General features: G+C 45.9%; 1 protein-coding gene across 1 annotated transcript; it reads left to right on the forward strand.

Moving 5' to 3' along the window:
• Positions 1-9,597: 9,597 nt before the first annotated feature.
• Positions 9,598-25,766, forward strand: PRKAR1A (protein kinase cAMP-dependent type I regulatory subunit alpha). The gene is made up of 12 exons (XM_034067427.1): positions 9,598-9,733; positions 10,910-10,973; positions 12,884-13,059; positions 18,142-18,315; positions 18,913-19,004; positions 19,196-19,257; positions 19,765-19,811; positions 20,410-20,568; positions 21,143-21,203; positions 21,474-21,595; positions 22,182-22,263; positions 23,304-25,766. Exons 3-12 carry the CDS (start codon positions 12,886-12,888, stop codon positions 23,474-23,476), a joined length of 1,146 nt encoding a protein of 381 aa, XP_033923318.1. The 5' UTR covers positions 9,598-9,733; positions 10,910-10,973; positions 12,884-12,885; the 3' UTR covers positions 23,477-25,766.
• The last annotated feature ends 195 nt before the right edge of the window (positions 25,767-25,961 follow it).

A 25,961-nucleotide genomic window follows, 5' to 3' on the forward strand; every position in this document is an offset into this window, starting at 1 on the left:
GGCCGGCGGGACGGCCCCACCCACGGATAGACGTTTACATTGGCCTATCAGCGAGGAGCGAACGCGAGAGTCCCGCCTCCCCGCTTGGCGGAAAGGGCTGCTATTGGCTGGCGGCGCGCATCAGCTGCTCGTGGGCACGTGGTAGTGTTGTGGTTGCATCAGACGCGGCCGGGCCGCGGAGCAGGGAGGAGCCGGCGGCCGGGGCTGCGGGCCGCGGCCTGGGCCGCTCCGCCGGGCCCGGGGTAGGCCCCGGGGTAGGCCCCGGGGTAGGCCTCGGGGCACCGTGTGCGGGGTCCGGAGCGGACAGGCGGAGACTGCGGCGCTGCTGCAGTGTCTGACAGCGAGCCCGGAGCCCCTTCCCTACCGCCGAGCGGGGGGGTGCGTTAATGTGCCCCTTTCTGACGTAATTTACGCTCTAAATGTACCGGATTTGTGCTTTATCCACGCGATTTATGCGCTGCTATTTATGGGGCCAAACCTACCGGGGAGGGTACAAAGGGAACTGTGCCCCCAGAGGTAGTGGCTGCATGAGAAACGTTCTGGAAGTCGGTGGGATGGCAGAGAGCACACAGGAACAGGGGCAGAGCTGCAAACCCCTCATTAGATGAGTAATCCTCATGTGAGTGCTGAAGTCATTGCCCTGGATCACTGGATGTGCACCGCAGGGCTGCTGGAAACGGAGCCGCATGCAATACCATCCCAATGAGGCAGAGCCCATGCGGACACGGGTCTCTGCCTGGGTTAACCCCTGTCAGAGAGTTCAAAACCTGTGACTGAGGATGGTTAGTTTGGGGGAGGATGTGTGAAAATGGACAGCTTAAAACCATGAGCTTGGGGGCTGGTGGCAAATGGGATTTGTCCCTGGGATGCAGAACACATGAGTGATGCTGCAAAGGCAGCAAGGGAAGAACGTGATATTCATCATATCTGGGGGGAAAATACATTCTATTCATAGGGGCCTAGTAGGGAAGCTCTAATAGAATCTCAGAATGAAACAGAAAATGCTGGTTTTGAATGTCCTAAGACAATCCCTGCAGATCAGCAGTTGGTTTTGAAACAGGGATGTCAGAAAAGGGGCTTGTGGAGAAGGAAGAAGTTCAAACCCAAACCAACCCAGGGAGTCAGTGCCTTGTATCTTGAACAAACAGCTTCTGAGCAGCTGCTGCAGTGGAGTGTTTGCTGCTTGGGTAATCACCATGAGCCGGGTTTAAAACAAAGCCTTGATAAAGCAGAGCCACAGAAGCATCTGAGACTTGGGCAATGCAGATGTTTCCGCAGCTTGACTGCTGCAACCCTGTTTGTCAATCTTCCTCTCTGCCTACAACGGCTGTTTAATTAGCAGAGGTAGGAGAAATGAACGGTTCTTGTCCCCTGCTACAGTGCGAAAACCTTTGGTGGCCAAGAGCTTTCTTGGGATCTGGGAATACGTCCTGGCAGAGACAGCAGTGAGCTCTACAGACACCAGGAGGACCCTTCTTGCTCTGATGCTTGCATTTGCTGGGAAGGATGTATCAGGAGTTGGCTTCCCTTTCCTGACAATCCTGTGACTGCAGTAACCATCAACAGCAACCACCTCAGCTCAGTCATTAACTCGCATGGAGGGTGGCCATCCCATCAGGAATGGTTTTCAATGCAGCATGCTTCATGTGACAGATGTTGGTTTGTGTTTTGCACCCCGTGTGTATGGATTCAAGCCTTAAAGAAGAAAACAGAAGTGAAGAAGCTGAAGAACCAGACAGTGTTTCTAGAAGGGTCTCTCCCAGCCACAGCATCCTGCATGCAGCCATTGGATGTGAGAAGGGTGAGGGAACCTTTTGATGGCTTCTCAGCTTTTCCTGGCTCAGTGTTTAAATTGCAGCCAAGCTTTTCTCTTTCAAATAAAAGAATTGGTCTCCATGAAGCTGTGGCTGCCCCATCCCTGGCAGTGCTCAAGGCCAGGTTGGAAGGGGCTTGGAGCAGCTGCTCCAGTGGAAGGGGTCCCTATGGCAGGGGTTGGAGCTGGAGGAGCTTTAAGGTCCCTTCCAACACAAACCAGGCTGGAATTCCATGATATGTCATTTGAATGAAATCTGCTACTGAAAGAAAGGTCCTGGTAGGGGGTAAATCTGCTAAATATCCTTCACTGGTGCTCATGATAACTATGAGCTTATTGAGCTACTAGAGCCTTCCAGTGGGAAAATGGGCAGGAGCGAGCAGGCAAAGGTGCATGTCAGACAGGGACAGCACACGTTTCTCTCTCTCTAGGAGCTCCAGACAATAAATGCTGCCATCTGGTGCTGTGAGTGCGGCTGCACACATGCTTCAGACCAGTCTGGCATCAGTACACAGCGATGAGCAAACTCAGTGATGCTTCTACCCAGTGCTTGTTACATGGAGACAGTGGTCTTTGCTTGCTCCTTGGATTATCCAGTGCACTTCCACTTAGGGTCAGTGCTGATGCAGGGGAAGGCACTGACCCTGGGGAGCTGAATAGCCCTGCTAATAGAATGCTATAGAAAGGAATGTGGGATTTAAACATTCTTTTTTTATATCATGATTCCTGTATAAAATACATAAATGTGGAAAGAAAAACCAATGGGCAGAACGTATTAGTGCTGGTCACGAGCAGGCTGGCTTGTCCAGGACAGACTGGGGAGGAGAAGGGGTGCACCATGGAAGTGTGCATGCCACATGCATGCAAGAAGTATCACTGCAGTCTGTTTAAGGCACAGAAATCAGGAGTGATGCATTAAGGCCTTAAGAACCTTCTGTTGGCTCGTACATCAGTCAGGGTGATGGAAGGGCAAGAGCCTGACTCCACAGCCTGTCTGAACATCACTGTTTGAGAGCTCTGCTTCTAGTAGCTTTTCCTTTGCAGTTTTAGTTGCTGGCCCTCAGCTGGATCCTGCCATTCAATGAGCAGCCCTTTTAGAAGTGCTTGCCAAGGTCGAGGAAGAGCTTACAACCCAATGCTGCCTTCCCATGTAAATTGGATTAATGCTCCTTATCTTATCCTTGCTCTGGCAAAAGTCCCATTTCCCTAACTAGCATTAGGACATCACACTTACCCTGGCAATGGATTATCTCACTGGAAGCTTTCATGAATAGGTTTGACATGCTGCTCACAGGAGTGATGCAGGCTGAGGCTGGCCGAGCTCTTTGGGGTGCACATGGGACTCTTGGAGTCTCTTTGAGAGCCATAAGACCTGTATCACAAAGAGTGAGGGGGTTAAAACTGGAAAGGGAGGACTTTTTGCCTTCCCTTTAACTCTTGGATGCAGCACTAATTGCAATTCCTCTGTAATTATCTAGAGATCAAAGAATGTGCAGACATGAGAGATCAGAACAGCCAATACAGCAGAGGCAGACTGAGCACACCGAGGCCCCAACAGACAGAGGAACATCGGGTTCCTGCACAGCCTGGTGTGAGCAGACCAGGGGAGCAGCTCTGCTTTGAGAGGCTGTGGAGGGATAGCGTTGGGGACACAAGGTCCGAGCATGTAAGTCAGTCCCATGACTTCTCTTCCGTGCTAGACAAGGAGGGGCTTTGAGGAGAAACAGCACAAAACATTGGTGTAATAAATACATTCACCGCAAAACCAACCTGGTTCTTGTTCAGACTGAGAATGCAGGGAGGCATCTGTGCTGTCCATGGGACTGTGGTGGACACACAGCCAAGGTAACCGCAGCCACTGCTTGCCCGAGCCTCCAGGTTCACGTGGATGCAGCTCCATGACTTGTTTTGCAAACCATCCTGCATCAGTTCTCATGTAGCCTGATGAACTTAAAGCTCATTCAAGTAATTCAAGCAGTGATGCCCATTACTGGAGCACACAAACATCTCATGAGCCTGGATTAATCCTCAGCCCAGACAGTGCTTTTATCCCCATTCTGCTGGGGGAAGCAGAGATGGAACAGAGCAAAATGACTTCCACAGAGAGGTTGGAAATGAGTAGCAGAGCAGGAAACTAGACCTACATCCCCCAATCATCTTGTTGCTTTGCATTTAATGGTTACAGCTGGAGAATTAAAGAAGGCTATATCATATTCCTGTGGGTACACAGTACATGCCAAGCAAGCTGACATTTCAAAGACCTATTGTTTTTCAAGTGGGTTCCTTCCATCTGGGAAAATGTTCTATTATCTTGGGGGGAGAGAGGCAGAAACTTGCATCAGAAATCGCTTGATTCCGCAGCCAGCTTGTTAGATGTTGGTCCAGGCATTGTCTGGATGTCAGGCCAGACCAAGAATAGTGGATCTGACCGACTGTGTGATGTGTTTACTTTGCCACCTGCTTTCAGAGACCAGCGCATAAGCAAATGACTGTTTAAAATGCTTTTATGTGTGCATCTCGCAAGAGAACTGTGTCACGGATGATGCTCTGAGAGGGAGCTCTCCCCAGACTGCCTCTATGTTAAAAGCAGGGCAACTGAGGATTCTTTTCAATGGGGGTATTTACATTCCATTACAAAACAAACACTGGTAGTATTTCACATGCATTCCCGGAAAAGAAGTCAACAGTAGCTGCACATATCTCATTGCTCTTTAATTCAGTTTGCGTCAGAGAGATCTTAAAGTTAAGAATCACATTTGCAGATGCTCGGGCAGTTCATGAACTGCTGGAGCTGCCCGGAGGTTGTGTAAGTGAAGGATGCAAAACAAAGGCAGTTCACATCCAAACTGCAGGAGGCAAAGACCTGCTGCTCTCCCATCTCCTTCTCTAAGGGTCTTTTATGCCATCCTTTGGATGCTGTTTTGTATCTCTCATCTCTTGTGAGGCAACCTAGCACCCCAGCCTGCATCTGTTATCCCACTGTACTCATCCCTGTCCTCACTCAGAGCTGAGAAGGAGAGTCCTGGAAGTCCTTTGGACTTGTACATAGACATCTAAGCAAGCAGTTTCCAATACTGTCAGGAGGGTGCTTGGAAACCTCTTGCCCTGCTGTTGAGGTGCAGGTTAATCGCTGATCTAGACTCAACTGCTTTAAGTCAGAAGAGGGAACATGAGTCCAAGTGAAACACGCTTGGATGGCAGCAGAACAGCGTTATCTGTGTTAGAATTCCATCAGGGTATCCTGGCTTTTCCAGCGTGTGGCTGAGCCTGTCCTTCATACCTCAGATAATGACTGCACTGCCGAGCTACTCAGCACTTAACTCAGGAGGGAGAATGTTCCCAACATTGCCTCTTGGGTGTTGGGAGCCTTCCAGCTGGGAATCATGCTGTGTGTATGCAGGGCTGTGTTGCAGCAGGCACGTCTTGTCTCGCAGATGTAAATGGATTCCCTGGCTGGCCTATCTTGAAGATCTGGGCACTTCAGGGCATTTTTTCCTTGGCTCTTGGTTGCTCTGTTTGAGTCTTACCAGTCGTATTCTTCTTCAAAGTAACATATGGAGATGATCTGAGATCAGTTTTGCTTTGCTCACAGCAGACTTGATCTGTGCATGGGAACCATTTCACACGCTGTCTACCCATGTGATGTGCATGCAGCAAGAGCAAAGGCAGCTTCCTCCAACCACCTTTCAGGGTACACAGTGGTTTCTCACCCATGGCACAGGTTAGAGCAGGAATCTCAAGGGCTGTCATTCAGACTGTGGTTATTGATCGTATCAATTCCTTGCTCTATTCCTTTATCACAGGATTACGGGTATTGATAACAGGTTTATTTCTGCTGTAACGCATCCAGAGGCTGACACTACCTGGCTTTGTCTCTCCTCACATGCAGGTATATTGAAAGCTGTCAAGTTTCTACAGCCAGCTCCAGAACCTGGCCTCCAGTAGCCTGTTGTTCACCAGCAGCATGGTTTGCTGTCTTTTGGCTCCTAATCTGTGGATCTTCCTATGAATCACACTGGACAGTCTCAATGAGACATGTGGTGCTGCAGCAATAGTTGGTTATTTGCTATGTTACTTAACCAGAATACAAGAAGACATGCCCAAAGGCCACAGCAGGAATTCTGCCGCAGGGAGCTCACAGGTTTTAGCTCCATTGACTTTCTGATTGCTGGTCAATGTGGATTTTAGGGCTGTTGGGGCTAATGGCAGCTTCTGTTTGGCAGAAGAAATCTTTCTGTGCCATTAAAGCTTCTTCATTCCCCCTTTAGCCTACCTCAAGATGGTGCACATGCAGCAGCCACGTGTTGGGCTGTGCCTCTTTGGACCCTGCTTGTACATCAAGGGTGATGGATTTGTGTGACTGGACATGTAGAACTGTGTGTGTGAGTCAAACATTTGCTCCTTCAATCTGACAACGCTTGATTCATTTGCTTTCAGCCGTGTCTGATGGTGGTACCTCATGGGTAGAACCCCACCATGATAACTCCTATGCAGCATTCCAGCTACCCACAGGCACTGTTAATTTTCCTGCCACTGGGGTACCCATCAAGAAGCTGGTTTTCTCTGCACATAGCAGGGATAGCCAACTTCTGTGCCTTTATTTCTTATTGTGGCTCATAGAACTTCTTTTAACCCTGAGCTCCCCTATCACTGTTCTTCCTGAGCTTACTGCTGGAAGTATTTTTCTGGCCTAGTGATTGATCTATAACCTTTTTCATATGGATCCAGCAATTCTTCAGCCTCTTCAAGCTGCTCTTTGCACTCCTTTAACACTGCTCCTCGTGCCACCCTCACTGCTCCATGCACAGCCTGCCTACCCAACCACCTTGGACCTTGTTTGCTTCCTCGCTGGATGCTGCAGTGCTTTATACTTGCAGAATAAACCCAAGTCAGTATCTCTGTGGGGTTTGTACAATCACATGGTGGGGAGCAGAATAGAAAGCTTTGATTCCTTCCCAGTGACCATTCTTAGCTTCTATTACTGTTGATCACCGTGTTGATAAATAGCACCATAAAATTAGAGTCATAAATTCAGTCTTTGTAAGAACTTCTGGGAAGCTTTGTTAAAAAGCAAACAAATTATCTTCCCACTTGGGATATTTCAGATGCTTTTTACAGACAAATTTATGGGTCTTTTACGAGACCCGGAGTATGTATCCTACATGACTTAACGCAAAATGGTGATGAGCCAAATGCCAGGGAATGATGAGGTGTCATTGTCACCTGGCTGATGGAGGAATCATGATGATCTTGAAGAGGGCTGCTGGTTTTAATCATGAAAATAGGGCTTTTGAGTCCTTTGTATGATGCTGAACCAGAACTGCTAAATACATCAGCCTGACTGTAGAGTGCTTTACAGACATGAGTGGACATCCTGGTCTGGGTTCTCCATGGGAGTTTGGTAGCTAACTCAGCTTGCAAAGACCTAAACACCTCTGGACACTTCCACCCCAAATCTGCCCACAAAGATCATCCTTCAGGCAGTGTTTCTTGGTTTAAAACCGAGAGCAATCAGGCTGTTAAAGCCAAGAAGTCCTACCTGCAGCATTGTGCTGTGACACACGGTGATTCACAGCCCCTGCCTGGGGAGTCACCTTGTCTGTCATGCTCAGACTCCACCAGTGTTCACCAGTCTCAAAAGCTGGATGTGCCACTGCTATGGGCACGGGATGGTTACCACCACTGAAATCACTGCCGTGCTAATCCAGTGCTTGCCAATGGGATTTGAACCAGGACTGACTACTAAATTAGTCTTTAAAATGAATATAATGAATATAATACAGCATAGGAGATTAAATGGAGTTATAGGAAGGGTTCCATGGAGTTCTCACTAAAAGCCAGCAGAAGCAGCCAGCAGGGCTCTGCACCTTGCCCCCCTCTCCATAGGGATGTGTTGGCTGTGTCTCCCAGCCTGTGCGTTGGTGGATTCATTCCACTGGCAGCCCTGCTCCAGCCACAGCCCCAGGCGAAGGTTGCTTCATGAGAAACTCTTTAATGCATGAACTGGTTTGAAATGAAAGTTGTGGGAATCGTGCTGACGGTAACGCGGGTTATTCACTGGGGAATGTTGTATTATTTCATTAAGGCACTGAAGCCCAGGGTCTGACTGTAATTCAGACCACACCAAACGGAGCAGGGCTTTGGTTTTAATTCCTCTTACGTCTTTAACAGTGAAAGAATTAACACATGAATATGGACACAAACACATGAGAAGCATGATTGAACTTTCAGAGACAAATCGGTGCTGACACACAGAGAGGGAGCTGTATGTGGTTAACAAGGGGGACTTTGGGTTGGCATCACAAGGCTCCTTCCAAAAGCCTGTTGTGTTCCCTGCCTTTCCGCCTGGGCTCAGGAAAGGATTGCATCAGGAGCAAGCTGTACAACAGTACCCTTGTTTTCTTAAGAAAGAGAATGTCGCAGAACAGGTTTTACGTATGGGGCTGATCTTTGTTCCAGATGGGACCTATCCCAACACAGCACTTGGGACGTGTCCAAACAAGGAGGAGTGAGATGTGACAATAGCAGACAGCTGGCAAGAGCATAAAGAGCAAAAGAACCCCAGCAGAAATGGGGGGGGGGGGGGGGAATGCACACAACTGCTTTAGTGTTCAGAAATTTATAGTAGTTAACAGTTATAGGAAGAAATACTATTGCCAGGTGAGCAAGTGGATTTGGTAGTTACTCATGCTGCACTCTGATAGTGTTTCAGATATTAATATATTAATATTATCAAATTAATAGATATTTACTAATATACAAAATATTAATGGTTCCTTATTATTTTGTATAAATAATGATTTACACTATATATAATTTATTTATTTTTTATTTACATAAAAAGTAAAGCTTTTGGCTCAGGGTCAGGAAATCCTGGGCCCTGGCTTCTACTTAACCTGTGACAGAGAGAAGCTATCAGATACTTAAGGAATGTGAGCTCAGCGACCAGCTTGGGGCTGTTGTAGATGCAGATCTGAGATTTAACCTATTACCCTTTACTAGCCTTTATATATTCTTATTTCTATGAGAACTAGTAATAAGAGACGCTGTGGCACACGGTTCCTGATGGCTTGTCACGGCATTGCAAAAGCACTATCCTCTAATACCCAATACACATCAGACTGTACTTATTGGAATCACTTTGTATGTTATATGCCTCTCCGGAATGCTACAAGCACTGGTTGGAACACTCTCACACCAGCTCTAACACCGAGTTGCGTTCTCAGTCACAGGGCGATCAGCCAGTGTGTGATTCCAGGTTCATTCCCTGCTTTCCCAAGCCCTGGGATGGGATCTGCCTCTCCTTGCACCGCAGCCGGGATCTTGGGTGCCTTCAAGCACAGAACGTGGGGGGATTGTAACCGGTTACGGTGGGGTCCTGCCTGACCCGGACCACAGCTCATCCCCCCCGCGGCCTGCTCGTCACCGGCCGACGTTCACTGACCCCCCTCAGCCCGGCGCCCCCGTTTGGGTAAGCCCAGCGCTGCCCATGGCTGCGGCCGAGGCCTGAACAAGCGGGAGGCCGGTGGGGACCGAGAGGCCGGTGGGGACCGAGCGGACCGGCGGGGACCGGGCGGACGGTGGGGACCGAGCGGACCGGTGGGGACCGAGCGGACCGGGCTCCGCTCCCCTCAGCGCCCCGGTCCTCTCGCCACCGACTCCGCGCGTCTTAAAGCGGCAACGGCTCCCCCCGAGCTTCCCTTCCCGTTGGAGCCGCGGCGCCCTGCCTTGCCTCTTTAAGGTTACCGCGGCGACGGGTCTGGGCGAGAGCGAGGCGCATTGACGTCAGGCCGGGCGGTGATTGGCCGCACCGGTCGGTTTCCGGTGGGAGCCGCCGCCGCCGCTGTTACCGTCGGTGAGGCCGCGGCCGGGCCGGGACGGGCGGGGGCCGGTGAGGGCCCGGCGGAGCCGCCGGTGGAGGTGAGCGGAGGGGTCCGGCCCGGGGGGGCTGCACTACAGCGGGCGGCGGTGGGACGGAGGGCGGGGAGCGGGCGGCCTGCGGCCTTGCGGGCGGGGGCTGAGGGGAGCGGCCGGGGCCCGGCCCGGAACCGGCAGCGGCCCCTCTGCTGGGCGCAGGCGGGGAAGGGGAGGCCGCGCTGCAGGGGAACCCCGGCGCTGCGCTCGGAGGCGTTCGGACGCAGCGGAGGTGCCCGGTGCTGTGAGGGGATGGGGTTTGTGGGTGTGTGTGTCCGGTACACCCAGCCCCGGTGCTTCCGGGAGCTGATGGGGTGAGGGGATGGGGTCTGTGTGTGTATGTCCGGTACATCCAGCCCCGGTGCGGTGAGGGGCGGGCTGGCCTTGGGACAGCCCCCAGGCGGCTCGGGCAGGGCCGGGTGCCGCCGTGGGTTAAAGGAGCTGGAACGGTTCACGTTTTGAACGCGTGGAAACGCTGCAGTTCTCGTTATTCCCTTAGTGCTTTCCGTTTGGGTTAATTCCCGTTGATATTCGGGATGCCCCATCCCTGGCAGTGCTCAAGGTCGGGTTGGACACGGTTTGGAGCAAGCTGTGCTAGTGGAAGGTGCCCCTGCCCGTGTCAAGGGTTGGGACTGGATGATCTTAAGCATCCTTTCCTACCCAGACCGCTTTCTGCTTGTGTGATTTTCTGCACCAGCCTCGCTGTTCCCATGAGCAGCGCTGCCTGTCAGCAACGCTTCCTCCATAGGTTGTCATTTGTAAGCTGTCACGGAGCCACGGAGTTCCTCTGGGGCTGTTAATGAGGAGTGACCTTCACTGTGCGAGCTGTCAAAACAAAAGGGAAGGAACTGGAGAACCTAAAGGTGCTTTTTCAGGCCACGTGAAGTCCCTCCTTGGTGTTTACACAGCACATAACATGTAGTTTATACACGCGTGCTTATGCAGGGATTAACTGTGACAAGAATGAAACCTGTTTGAAGTGTTTCATATTAACTCCAGTCCTCCTGCAGTCTCCAGTAGCGTAATTCAAAGGGAATGGTGTTCTATTGCCTGTGTGGCTGCTGTTTCTCAATCTGCTGCCTCGGTAGGATAAACCCATAATATAAGTGCCCGCCTGGCTCTTCAGTGACTTGCCATTGCTCAGAATTAGTTTGACTGAATCCATGTTTCCCCTTTCAAAAGCTGTTCCTGGGATCAACACACCCCACTGCAGATTCATAAGCTGTTGCCACTGTCCCTGTACCAGGTAAATTGCTTTCTATTTCATTATTAAAATGCCAGAGAAAGCCTTTCTTATTTCCGTAGCTGTCTCACTGTTAACTGCTTTATGCAGAAAGTGATATTAAATGTCTATTTAGATATGTGTGTGTGTGTATAAATGTGTTTTAAAATGGTTCTGTACCCTTGTGGTGGGTTGACCCTGGTTGGATGCCACCAAAGCTGCTCAATCACTCACCTCTTCAACTGGACAGGCGAGAGAAAATACATCAAAAGGCTCATGGGTTGAGATAAGGACAGAGAGAGAGCGCTCACTGATTGCTGTCAGAGCCAAAACAGACCTGACTTTAATTATTACCAATCAAATCAGAGCAGGATAGTGAGGAATAAAACCAAACGTTAGAAACACCTTCCCCTCACCTCTTCCTTCTTCCAGGTTTAGCTTCACTCCTGAATTCTCTGCCTCATCCCCCCCCCAGCAGTGTGGCAAATGGGGGTTATGGTCCGTAACACACATTGACTCCTCATGGGATGACTCCTTACACTCTTCCCCTGTTCCAGCCTGGGGTCCCTCCCATGAGACACATGGTGTGCTCCATGCATGAGTCCAGCATAAGCCCAACATGAAACCTTCCCATGTGCTGCAGTTCTTCATGAGGTGCTCCAGGGTGGGCCCCCTTCCCTTCAGGAACAGAAGCTCCATCGTGGCTCCCCTGTGGGGTCACAAGTCCTGCAGCAAACCTGCTCCACTGTGGAGCCACAGGTCCTGCCAGGAGCCTGCTCCAGCATAGGCTTCCCTTGGAGTCACAACCTCCTTCAGGCACCCTTCTGCTCCATCGTGGGTTCCTTCACGGGCTGCAGGTGGTTATCTGCTCCACTATGGACATCAGTGGTCCATGGCATAGCCTGTGTTATCATGGGCTGTAGGGGAATCTCTGCTCCGGTGCCTGGAGCACTTCCTTCCTCCTTCTTCACCAACCTTTAGGGCTGCAGAGCTGTTCCTTCCCTCTCAAATATTCTCACTCCTATCTCTGGCTGCACTTGCTCCTGCCCAGTTTTTTAATCCCTTAAATACATTATCCCAGAGGTGCTGCTGCTGTCACTGATGGGCTTGACCTTGGCCATCAGCAGGTCCATCTTCAGACTGGCTGATGTTGGCTTCACTGGACATAGTGTAAGCTTCTGATAGTCCCCTGCAGAAGCCACCTCTGAGGCCCCCCAGCTCCCAAACCTTTGCCATGCAAACCCAATACAAACCTGAAAGAGGGAGGAAAAACCTGCTCAAGAGCCCTGGCACTGTAACAGATGTGTTTAAAGATGTGCCCTTAATTATGTACAGTTAGAGAAATAGTTTGGGGATTGCAGTGTATCCATGGAGATACTTATGGAGTCTGAACCAGTTTGAACTGGAGAGTACTTTTTAAGTCTCCTAATTCCATAACTTCCATTAGTGGACTCTGCCTTGGCATTTGGCTTCAACCACTTCCTAATACTTTTCATACTGGCCTCTCAGATTCCCAGCCCCCACCCACCTCTCTCTTGGCCATCATCCCTGTGACCGTGTACAGACCATACAGCACTGTGAAGGGAGCCTCCGACCCTACGGAATACTGGGATTAATAGCATAAAGTTCAGGTGGAAGCTTCCCTGACTTTGAGCACTCACAGGGCTCAAGCTGTAGAAGCTTTTCCAGCTCAATCAAGTTCTTTTCCTTTAGAGCCTGTGGCTGGAGAGCATCCAGATTTTTTATCCCTTTCCAGGTACTAAATAAGTTCATGGCTTTTACTTCCATTGTTTAGCTTAGTTGCTGTTCTTGCAGATAAAGCTAGTTTTATGGTGTGATATCAGTAAGATAATGCAGCATGATGTGCCTGACTATTGGGTGGCAGCATCTTTATTTCCTCTATTTATTTGACCTTCTCTTTCTCTTCTCTCCAGCAATGGCAGCTTCTAGCAGCAGCAGTGAGGAGGAGCGCAGTCTTCGGGAATGTGAACTTTATGTCCAAAAACACAACATCCAGCAACTCCTGAAGGATTGCATTGTACAGTTATGCACAGTGAGACCTGAAAGACCCATGGGATTCCTCAGGGAATACTTTGAACGGTTGGAGAAGGTAAAAATACAGAGTGAGGCGGGGAAGGAGAGGGGAACAACCTAATTTTACATCATCTCTGGGATTTAGAGGCTGAGCTTCAGGTTTGAGCAGTGTTCGTATCAGCTGTTTGAAATAAGGACTGATGCTTTTAGAAGACAAATCCTATTTTCCAGTTTATGCCATCTGATCACAGTGTAAAAGCACTTCTGTCATAACAAAGCATAAGCTGACAAAGAGACTTACCCAGCTTGGATGCAGATGTAATCCCAATCTAATGCTTAATTGCAGAAGCTAATAGGTAGCATGCATGATTGGGGCTGTAGTTAGATGACAACTGTGGTGTTTGACCTTGTTTAGACACTTGAAATAGGCATTTGATTTCTTATATTGAGACAGTGTTTTACAGTAATTCAGGTAAGCGCAGAATAGCAGGTCAATACCCAGCCCAAGCTGTAGTCAAACAGGAGTATTTGCATTCCAGATCTCCAGGAGAAATTCTCTTGGGAGTTTGGTGTTGGCATTAGGTTTTGTTGTCCCTCTTGTGCTTGTCCTCAAGGTCTCCTTGGTGTTTTGCTTGTGGGATGCTGGGAATGGAGAGCATTTTCTCATCCTGGTGCTTGTGTGTGAAACTCTGATTTCACATTCTTTTGGACTGTTCGTTTTATACATTGATACCTAAGCAGACAGGAAAAGCAGCTGCTCTGAAAATGGGAGGATTGAAAGGCCAATGTGAGGTGTGACAACTCTATTCAGTACAGCAGTCATTTGCAGGTGCTGCTTTCAGTACTTGTATCTTACTCTTTTTAATTCTAGCTAGTTTCTAATTGCTGATATAAAGAAGAAATAGACACTAGCAAGTGTAAATATGTACAGTGGAAATTGCCTTTTAATGGAAATGTTCAAGATAGATATGAGAAAAGGACCAAATGGTGCAAATTAACCTATAGCTTACGATGTATTTGAGGAACATTTTGTTTATTAAGTGACCAACAGCTCTGTAATATGTCTGACTCCTTTTTGTGTAGTTTCAGAGAGAAACCAGCAGCAAACTAGGTAGTGATCAGGGTCTTAAGACTCCACTGTCCCTGCTTCCTGTGTTAGCAGGTTATGTGTTAGTGTGCCTCCTTCCCTACCTGGGATTCTGAGTTTCTGATAGATTAGTTGCTTTAAAACATCACCACAAGTGTAGGTATACAAAACTTCACCAAGTATACTGGACTTGGAATAAACTGTAAACCAGGCCATACCTTGGGATATAAAATGGGAGTGTTTGGATGCTTTTTTCTAGTGGACTTATGGTCAATGTGCAGGATTATTAATAATAATAATAATTATTATTAATTAAGGGAAGCTGAATTTGTTTTTAGCAGGGCAAGTCTAGCCCTGAGCTGAAATCACGTGTATTCTGGAGCTGAATAACTCTTGATGGTTTTATTCTGGTGCAGATAGGCTGTCTCTGTACTCGGGCAGCCCACAGGGAAGCCGAAAATAAAACTGGTTAGATAATGTGTTTCCCTTTGAATTCCTCTTCTGGTTTTGGTCAGGGTCTTTTATTCTGAGCTGTGTTGGCATGGGTTATGTGTGCCCACTGGTGCAGCAACAGCTACAAGTGAAACCACAGCATCTTTCTTGCCTTGGTCTTGGTTTAACCAGGTAACACAGCACCTCAGTAGCTATCAAGTACCGGAACAGTGGATATCCTGTGTTACATTAGCAAATTCCTGACATGTGTCTGGAAAGCATAAATGTGAAGTGCTGTTATTAACCAGCCCTAAGGCAGAGCAGAAATGACTGAAACAGATTCTGCTTCACCTTCCACAAGTAATGTCTGCTGCATCTTTAATAAAGCAGAGCAACTTTTCAGTCTACTTTCTAAATCTGTTTGGATAACAGTTGAGGTTGAGATCTGGTATTTAGGATTGAATGTGGAAGGAAACTGAGGCGAGGTTGCTATTTTCTCTCTAGTTATCCTGACAAGTCATCTCTTCCACAGCGCACACACACAGAGCTGATTCATTGTCATGTTACTAAAATACGTCGAAGACGTTTAAACACGCTTTTGAATTCATGTTCAGAAACATGGAAATGAACTGTCTCTGAGCCCATTGTAGCTGCTACAGGAATTTAGATGTCTTCTGCTGAGTTATGAAAGCTGCTACGTGAATCTGATTACTGCACATTGGTTATATGAATGCTTTTATTTTGTCTGCTTGTGATGTACCAAGGCTTCTGTTCTTTTTGCTGTGCAACACCAGTGCATTCTAGAAGCTAATAGCCATCCAGTGCTGTGCTTGGCTGTGTAATGTAGCTTGAGCTATGGCAATTTAATGTAGAGATCATTATTAGAGCCTGCCAGATGAATCTTGGATATTGGACATGGCTGTCCACTGGAGTAAGTGCGTGTTTGAAATATTGTGTGCAATGCAGTTAGGTGCATATTAGGCTTTATAGAAAGCTGGAATGATGAAGTGTGGCTGTCATCTAGGCACTGTACCTGCTCCCCACTATCCACTTTGTCTCCACAGATAATATGGCTGAGTGTTTCCCTGTTCTCCTCAGTGTTTCATTTGCCAAACATGGGAATCAGGAAGGATGCACTGTGCAATGTGAATTATGGCAGAGCTTTTAGCATTGCTTTTTAGATTGTGAGTGTTGGGGTTTTTAAGATACAGGGGGAGCTGATAAAGATTAAATTCTTATTACTCAGAAGAAACTGAGACAATTTCTGGTGTGATGACAGTCAGGGAATGCCAGAGCATACAGTGTAAAACACTGTTCTGGAGCTGGGAACATCTTCAGTAGCTGATGGACTGAAATGTGAGTGTGTGAAGTCTCAATACTTGGATATCCCTTACTTGTAATAATTGAAATTGACTTAATGGTTGTTTCTTACTTGTCAGGAAGAATAGGATTTACAGTTAGTGGTCACTGACACTGAAAAATTGGAACTGCTTCATCAGCTGAAAGACCAGGATCAAGACTTGGGTGTAATAAAAAGGCTAACTTTAGTACTAAACCTTTTTACCATCCTGGTCATGGTTATACTGGTCAGCACAGAGCAAAATGAATGACTTTGTCCATTTAATTTAAACACAGCTTTTTCACTTCTAAACCAGAACAAATACGTTTTCTCACTTATAACCACTGGCTAAATTTGAGGGTGACCGAGCATAACAACTGCTGCTCTTTCTTCAGCTCCTGGTGCTATTTTTTCCTCTGATCTGGTGGTGGTTTAGTATTATAAATCATAAAGGTTTATTTTAAAAAGATAAATACATTAAAAGCCACTGCTGTGAAAACAATGAGACTTTAGTATGTCATTTACTCCATGGCGTAGTGTTGCCTTGCAACGTGCAATGCGAATATAGGGAGATTTGACTCGTTAGGGATAATCTTCCTCTTGATGAGTGTGTACGTAGTCTACTTAGAATAGCTGGTGTATTTTAAGATAATACATTATCTTACTCATCTGTAACTAGTTTCTCTGCCAATTACATACTTCTATTTAATATAGTAATGTTAAATCTCAGCTCACGCAGAAGTTACCAGTTGTGTCCTTTCTGTTAGTGCAGGTTCTTTGAGTGGGCTGTTACCCACTGATGAATCTCTTGTTGAGCTCTTTTGATACACAGCTCCTTGCTAAGTGCTGCTGAAGTGCTGCTATCTCTGAAAGCCACAGGATCTCAATACTTTACGTTTTATGTGATACTGGAAAGAATACAGCAGCTGGTGTTCGCTCCTTTAAAGTGTCAAGGTTTTTTAATGGGTTAAGTATCTGTGTGGATGAACAGTGTGTTCCTGTGCTTGGTGGCATTGCTCACTTTGTAGAGGCAGTTTAAACTGAACACTTAGGACTGCTCCAGCTGTTTCTAGCTTCATCTCAGACTTGCTTCTTTAAAACCAGGAGGGAGACACAAGGTTTTAAATACATTTTGCTCCCATGAGTTTGAAATGTAGCACTATTTTCTCAATGGGCCAAAAGCAGGAAGTGAAATGTAACTCGATGGATCAGTGCTCGCTCTTTGGCTATCTGAGAGGTGTAAAGTGTACACTTGCTGTAATGGTTATCTGATGTCCCTTTCCCCAAAGCACTGTTGTTATACATAGCCTCTGTGCACCTCCGGAGTGGAGCGTGGCAGCCAGGCAGCAATGTGGCAGGGACAGCTTCATCAAGGACACTGGGACAAACCCAGCTTTCCAGAGAGCTCCCAGAGAACAGATGACTCCTTGTTCTTTTAAGGCATGGCCCAAAAATCCTGTTTCCTTAATGCTGGGAAAGTCATTTGTGCTGCTGTGATGCAAATGTGCTGGCTCCAAGGTTGGCTTTTATGTTGTTTTTAATCTGATTGTAGTTGATTAAAGTGAATCTTCTGGTACACAAAAGAATTAGATGTCTGTGTGTCTAGTTAGACTTCATTTTACTGTAAGTACACTAGTCTTGTACAGCATCACTGCAACACAGCACTACGGGTAACTGAGGGAAATAAAGAGATGTGCAAAGCTGGCAAATCTGGGGTTTATGGAAAGAACTCTGCTCTTTGGCCTCCAGCATCCTTCCTCCAGCTCTTCTGTAAGCAGTGTTCATATTTCTTCCTCCCAAAATAACTTGTGGTTATTGAGTATCCAGTTGGTTCATGACTTGACCTTGTTTCAAAAGCTTCTCATGTAACATGGGTTTCTGAGGAATTCCTCTTCTGTCTTTCCCATCAGACACGGCTCAACACCTCACAGCTGAGGGGGAGCTGATAGGTTTACAGTGGGAAAAGGTCTTTCAGCATGTGCAGAATGTCTTCATTGCCAGTTGAACACAGCAGTGGAAAGTAGAATCAACTTATTTATCCTTCTTAATTTATTCAACTATTTGTGGGACTTATTAAAATAAATACCATTGTAATATGAATGCCATGAATGAAAGGCATATCTGCCATCTGTTTTGAAAGGCCTTTGATCTTGGTTACTGTAGTCTCCTGTTTCCTTAATGTGGGACTAACAGTACGCAGGAAGCTCCCTTGCATTGGCAGGCTGACTTGGAATGTGATATATAATGACCTTTTTCTGTACTGGATGATGTGACACCAACATGTCTTCCTTCCTGTTTAGGAGGAAACAAAGCAGTTGTTGAATCAACAGAAGTCTGGTTCTCGCTCGGACTCAAGGGAGGATGAAATCTCCCCTCCTCCTCCTATGAACCCTGTGGTTAAGGGTCGAAGGCGGCGTGGGGCCATCAGTGCAGAAGTCTATACAGAAGAGGATGCTGCATCTTATGTTAGAAAGGTGCTCTGACTTTTAAACACTGCCAATAATAGCATCTACAGACCAAGAGTTTATCAAAGACCACCTTCTACCCAATGTATTAAATTGCAGCCTGTTGAATCTTATGGTAACTGTAAAGAGCAGACCTGTGTCTAGCTGTTTAATTGGAGGTTAGAATAAACTCTCCTGCAAGTAAACCAATTATGCTAACTCAGACCTGTTCCCTTTGAAGTTACATATATTTAGATGTCCATATATTTGTATAATATATAAAAACAAAGTGCTTCCAGTTATTCCACAGCTGTGACAAGATTACATTGAGCCTAATGGCAGAGCAGACCTGCTGCTATTTGTAGGAAACCAAGCTGAACAGATAACTTGTGCTCTTGCAGAAGAACTTACAAACAAGGGATGATGCTTTTACAGGTGCATAAAATAATACAAGGTTTTATTTACCTCCTCCCAAAGTGTCTGTAAGCATTGACTGTATTTGGGTTTAAATATGCAGTGCTTGAAAGAAACAGTCAGTGTTTGGTGGCAACTTAAATAGTTCATTTACCCTGGGGAATGCAGAAATTGTGCTTGGAAAAATGAGTTAATTTTCTGATTCTGTCCTAGGTTATTCCAAAAGATTATAAGACTATGGCTGCTTTAGCAAAAGCTATTGAGAAGAATGTGCTGTTTGCCCATCTTGATGATAATGAGAGAAGGTAGGAAAACATCGTTGTAGTCTTAAAGTGTCATCATGTACAGAGCTGCACGGCCTCTTTACAACTGTCTGTGTAACCATACAGGGGTTACAGGAGGAGTACTGGTGGGTTGGAGGTGCAGACAGATGAAATGTGCATGGCAGTTGTCCAGGAGTTTGTTGTTTGTCTAATTTTGGTCTCCTTCTCTTCAGTGACATCTTTGATGCCATGTTCCCCGTCACCTACATTGCAGGAGAGACTGTCATACAGCAAGGCAAGTGACAGTGTTTGCACTGATGAGTGTGTTAGAGGTGGTGAGAGGGCTCTGGCCTAATGCTCTTACAAGTTTTGGGGTTTGCTTTGAAAATGAAGCCATTGTCTGGCTGCAGTGACCCTTTGTTCTGTTACCTGAAGTACAGCTCGTACTGCAGTGAGGAGTGGAGCAATTGTAGGAAGGTGTGGTTTGCGCTATGTATTGGAAAGATTGTCCTTTGATGTCTCTGTTGCACACCTCATGTCAGTTTATGGATCTGATCCACCTTTCCAGTGATCCTGGCAATGCTGCTGATTTCCCACATACCAGTAGATGTCCTCTGACAGGACTGAGCAGAGTGCAAGATCAGCACAATGAAATTTCACCCTGCACACTGTGCAAAGATTCATCTCTGTCAACCTTATTAGATTCTAAGCATCAAAGTAGACAAAGATGCCAGCTCTGTGGAATGTGAATGTTTGCTTAACTTTACTTGGTTTAATGTGTATTCAATTTCTTCTTCTGTAGGTGATGAAGGTGATAACTTCTACGTTGTTGATCAAGGAGAAATGGATGTAAGCATTTTTGGTATCTTATTAACGATGCATTCATTCCTAGCAGAATAGGATGATATCTGTACAGGCCCTTCCTTTAGCAGCTTTTCTCATCATCATTTCTTACTGTAGAAGCATATTTTGCTTTGAAGCCCCTTTGCTCCTTGATGTCTCAGTCTGGCTGCACAGGCTGTGAGTTGTGCTGAGTTTCAGAATGGACACTTTGGGCATCAATGCAATACTGATGTTTACGAGTGCAGGATGGAGTCCAGTTGAGGTGTGGGACAGGCTTTAGGAATGATCAGGCTTTTGATTTTTCATTCAAACTAATCCATGGCTTTCTCTGACAGAGACTTTGTTCAGATCTTATTTCCTATCAAAGGGTCTCAGTGCATGTGATAAATGAGAGAATCCATTTGTCAAGGAAAGCAGAAATTGTGGCTGACATTGGGGTTGGCTGTGAAGAGTTGATGAAGCCCTAAAATGGTGAACTCTGACTGCACAGAGTTGAGGATTTCCTTTGCTGTAAAGGATGTACAGGGCAGCAGGAACTTTGTGTTGTCTCTGACCAGCTCACAGCACTGTGGGTCTTGCCTTACCACTGTGCTCTGCCTTTCAGGTTTATGTGAACAGTGAGTGGGCAACCAGCGTCGGTGAGGGTGGAAGCTTTGGAGAACTGGCCCTTATATATGGAACTCCTCGAGCTGCAACTGTCAAAGCAAAGACAAATGTGAAGTTGTGGGGCATTGACAGAGATAGCTACAGAAGGATCCTGATGGCAAGTATTTCTCTAGCTGATGTGTGTATAACCTGGTTTTACTGTTCACTCAACTTATATTGGTCATTCTGACCTTCTGTCTGTGCCTGTCCTTTGCTGGAGTTAGTTACTCAAAGTCCTGCTATGTCTTTTGTAAATGTAAAGCAAATCACTCAGCATACGTTTATCAGGCATGGGGCAAGGGGAGCCTTGCGTTAGTGAGCAAACAATACCAATACAGCATTAAACTGGACTAAAAATGTAATACCTACTGGTTGACTTGCCAGATGTTTTGATTCTGCTCTGTTCTTAGCTTGCTATGTGTTAAGTAGAGTGTGTGAACAGCAGTTGTAACTAACTTAAGCAGGTATTGTGAGTTCTGGTTAGAAAGTATTTCAGTAATGAACATTAAGGCTGCAATAAACCCTAAGTACTTTATGAAGGTTGCTCCGCTCTGAAATAATTAAAACACAATCTTGTGGGTTTGGGGTCTGAGACAGGATGTGGTGTGTCTGCTTAGTTTGTCTGGAGATTTATTTGAAGCCTCCTGTAAAATGTGAAGTAGAAAGAAAACTGGGTTTTGTTTCTCTTTTAGGGAAGCACTTTGAGAAAGAGAAAGATGTATGAAGAATTCCTTAGTAAAGTATCTATATTGGGTAAGTGAGTAGATTTTTGTTCTGGAGTGGAATAAATTGCCACACTGCAATAAAGCTGTTACCCAGCATCATTATGACGACAGGCTATTGCAGTCATCCATTAAGACTGACTGCAACCCCTGGCCTGCTTTTCTGCATCATTCCAAATCAACTCTTAATTCAGGTCTTTATCTGATACACAAATGTAGCCAGAAGTCAGTTGGCCTCTGTGTAAAGAGAGCAAAAAGCATGTTTGTGTTTCATTCTATTAATGACCTATTAACTCTATAGAATCTCTGGACAAGTGGGAGCGCCTCACTGTAGCTGATGCACTGGAGCCGGTACAGTTTGAGGATGGGCAAAAGATTGTGGTGCAGGGAGAGCCGGGAGATGAGTTCTTCATTATCCTGGAGGTAAGTGAGCTCCAATTAAAAGCTCAACCTTTACTTCTTTTATTGTTAATGTGGCTTATTCTGCCCCTAAATAGACATGTGGAGGAAAATACACTTTTAGGGAATTCCTAAAGGAGTATAATCTTGCTGCACATGCAGAAGCATATATTTAATTTCACTATTTTTACAAATAGTGCTTGTAGGAAAAAACAAGTTTCTGGCTGAAATCAGTGTATCCTTTACAGAAGAGTAGAGACCTGTTCTAGATAGCTAGTAATGTCTCACTAGTGGTATCATTGTCTTCTGTCTGTTTTGTTGTGGTGGGTTTTTGCCTGTCACACTGTAATATTCTCGCTGTCATGAGGAAAACCAGGGAGAAGTCAGTGCTATGGATATGTAACTACCCAAGACATTTATGTTTCAAGCGGAGGGAGGACCAGCTGTTCTTAAAGAGCAGTCTGGTAAATTGGGCAAGGACTGACGTGGTTCCTAGGCTGAGCCATTCTAACAGTTATTTCTGCAAAGCAGCTGATTCCATGTGGAATTCAGTGTTTTTTTGAAGGGATGCTGGGAATTCCAGTTGTTTCATTGCTGTGATTTATTGAAGGGCACGGCTGCAGTGCTACAGCGTCGGTCAGAGAATGAGGAGTTTGTTGAAGTGGGCAGACTGGCACCTTCAGACTATTTCGGTGAGTTACATAGTGCTCACACAACTGTCACTGCTCTACCTGTGCTGTGTGGGTGATGGCTGGGCATGATAGTGATGGGATGGATTTGCTTAATCACTGTTTTGACTGCCTCTTGTGGTTTCACTCAGCGTCAGGTGAGTGTCAGTCACTTGGCTTTCAGGTGTGTGTGAGGATCACAGAAGTGATTGTTTTAGAGTGCTTTCATTTAGAAGGGGCCTCCCTAGAAATTGCATCACACTGCTCAGGGCTGCGTCCACTTGAGTCTCTTGCGTCTCCAGGGGTGGAGATCCCACAGCCTCTCACTGTTTGACCAGCCTGGTTGTGCAGTTTTTCTTTATGCCTGACAAGAATTTCCTGTTCTGCAAGCTGTTGCTTTCACTTTACCTTTCACTATGCAGAAGGCAGTCTAGTTTTGTCTTTATAATCTCTTGTTACAAGACAGCAATAAGATTCCCTCCTCAGCTGCCTTTTCTTCAAGCCAGACTAACACAGCTCTTCCAGCATCTCTTTGGAGCCCATGTGCTGCAGTCCTCAACCATCTGGTTGGCACTGCTGGACTTGCTCTGCTTTGGCAGCACCTTGTACTGGGGACCCTGAAACTGTGGTGCTCTGGATACAGTCTTGCAAGTGCAGATCAGGGGGTTTTCTCCTTCCATTGAATGTGTTCTTGCTCAGCTAAACGTTATATGGTCTGTAAGTTGCTTTGGCTTGGAAAAGCTTATCTATGTTGGCAAAGAAAAAAGCTATGATTCTGTTACAGTCACTTGTGAAGACTTTGAGATAATCTTCTATGGAACTTGGAACTTCTATGGAACTTCCATGGAACATGGAACTAATCACTTGTCTAGTGCATATGGATCTATTTTTGGATCGCAGATAAGGACTGGATGTGTGTGCTCATGGAGGAGTTTGGGGTATAATGTAACAGTTTATAACAGGGTATTCTGCAGCAGCTTGAAATGCAACAGTGTAATTTCTTTGGCTCTTTGGCACCTTGGTACCTTGGTTTTAACTCTGTTCATGCTCTCCCGTTGCTGTAGGTGAAATAGCTCTGCTGATGAACCGTCCCCGTGCTGCCACCGTGGTTGCTCGTGGCCCCTTGAAGTGTGTAAAGCTCGATCGACCCCGGTTTGAGCGTGTCCTGGGGCCCTGCTCGGATATTCTCAAGCGCAACATCCAGCAGTACAACAGTTTTGTATCACTGTCTGTCTGAAACCTTCCTCCCTACCCAAACCATGCTTCACGAATGCAGACTGCTTTATTACCCTTGTGCAGAGCCACGTGGCCACTGGCATTTGCAGCTTCCTGTCTGTTTAAAAAAGAGAAAAAACACAAAAAAATGGCTTATCATGGCATTATTTTTAATTTGGAGCATATTGGTTCTGTGCTCTCTGTCCCATTAAATGAATAGAACACAAGTTTTATGAAGATGTTTGCTCTTACGGCTTCTCTCTGTGCAACAGTGTCCAACTCGGGCTAATGCAGCCTTGCTTCAGTGAGGGAGAGCCCTCCTGGCACTGTGCTCATTGCCATAGAGTAAGGAGGTGACAGCAGAGGGGGAGGAAAAGTACTTTTAAAGGAGTTTCTCAAACTGTTGGACAGATTTTAAGGCTGTGTTCATCATCTGCTGTATTTGTTTTCAAATGAGAACTGCCCTTGTAATTGAGCTTCTTGGGGCTTGGGGGTTCCTTCTTTTTTTAACTCTCTGGGTACTGTAATCCTGGGTTCAGTTGTGAGGCATCAGCTGCTAAGAAAGCCACAGTTGGAATTTAACAGTATAATTGTTCCTGTGTCTGCTGGGTTAAGATTGCTTAGTTACGTTCCTGTCAAGTGTAAAGCAAAGCTTCCAAGGTTACTAGTTCTGGTGAGCTGCTGCAGTTGTTTCTTCATTTGCTGACTTGCCGCAACTGATTTCCTTTCTTCAGCCATTTACGACTCTTCCTGTTCCAAGTGGCAAGAGCCAAATGTGACATTAAACGTCTCACTTTGGTCCGTAGTACATAGGTTGGTGTAAGAATGGTGCAGCTGTCCAGCTGTGAGTAATGTTCTAGTACTTAGGTTGGTGTAGGCATTGGAAGCAAACGTTTTATTGCCCCGGTGACTTTTGCTTGCTTTGTGTATTCCTCAGTTGACTTTATTAAACATCATCAGTTCAGGTTAACCCTTTGTTACCAGGGAAAAGAAATGTGAGTCTTTATGGCCGGCACTAGTTGCAGGTGGTGAGGTTGGTGGTCTCTATAGATGCCATTGTTATTGCTAGAGAACATAAGGCAGAAATGAATGTTTAACCTTTCCTGCAACACTCAGTTATTAAGTTTTTAAAGCAGTCAATGCATCCTTTTTAAATGGTTCCTGATAATAGTTTAAACACAGAAGGTGCATTCTGTTTCCTTGCTGACAGAATCGAACATGATGCAGATCTCACACTCTTTTCTTTCTTTCCAAGTTCAATCTGTTGCGGAGTCTTAAATGTATTTCAGTATTTACCAGCTTTGTGTTCCATTACTCTGTGCACGCCAATACTTCCCCAAGGTTTTTATGGAATTCCACGGTTCAATAACAGTAGGCAATTTTTAAGGTTTCCTTTAAACTGTAATTTATATAAAGTAGCATAGGTTTGTATTTGGGAGTGACAGCAAGCGGCTCTGCATTCGTTGTGCAACTACTTCTAACGATGGAGCCCTCATTTGAGTTCCTTTCTGAGGTCGGATGGATTCCAATTCCAGACTCTCCAAGGCATGTAGGTAATCAAGAGCCTAGGAACTGATGTAAAACAATACTGAGGGCATTAAGCCTTTACAGAGGGTTTCAGGCTGTTTCTGAACCTGAAATCCCAATAATAGGATTTAAACACTTGTGATTTGAGTTCTCTATTTAGGAGACCTTGAGTAGAGGATTTCAGCCACAGCCCTTAAGGAATAAGCAAAACCGACCTTTTTGGTTCCTTTTCTTTTTGGTTCAACTTCCCTTAAGTTTTGACTCTCTCCAGGTTTTGTGTTCAAATGTGTTCTTTGTGTTACTTCAAAGCACCAAAAGCAATGTAAACCAGTTAGAGCTCCACAACAAAAGGCACATTTTTTTTATATAAGGCTTTCTAACCAGGTTTCACTACTGCATCTTTTTAGCTTGCTGGTTACTCCCTTTTGTAGTTTTACCTACAAGATTTTAAGATAAATCAGCTAAGTCTGAGTTAAATATTAACCACAGTTATAGCTTTACCTTCGTGTGCAATTGAATTATGTTTGAAACCACAGTTGGCATAGTTTTGCCTTAGCTAACATTCAGGGCTTTAGAAGTAATTCTTTGCTAGTCCACCTTCAGCGAATTGATGAAGTCTATTGCCCTAGAAAGCTATAGTCAACCAGAGGACCATTTTTGTATTGTTACCTGACTATATAAGTCTGATTTACTGTATGTGCTAATATATTATATTATATTCCTTTTGTTATAGATTGTCCTAATGGCAGGTAAAGCAATAAAATGATTTAAATTCTTAAATGCAATCAGCCTCTTCTTTTTTTCCCCATATTGTGTTTTCCTTTAGCCTTAGAAGAATTACTATGAACAAAGTGATAAAAGCTAAGGAGCTTCAATGGGTTCGCTTTATGTTAGCTCTGAAGGCTTGAGTTCAAGTCTTAGCTTACAGCACAATGGACCCTGCCAGAGAGCTGGGTCTCCATGAGCCAACATGTGCCTGT

The sequence above is a fragment of the Melopsittacus undulatus genome, chromosome 11, assembly GCF_012275295.1.
Source record: "Melopsittacus undulatus isolate bMelUnd1 chromosome 11, bMelUnd1.mat.Z, whole genome shotgun sequence".
Taxonomy (NCBI): Eukaryota; Metazoa; Chordata; class Aves; order Psittaciformes; family Psittaculidae; genus Melopsittacus; species Melopsittacus undulatus.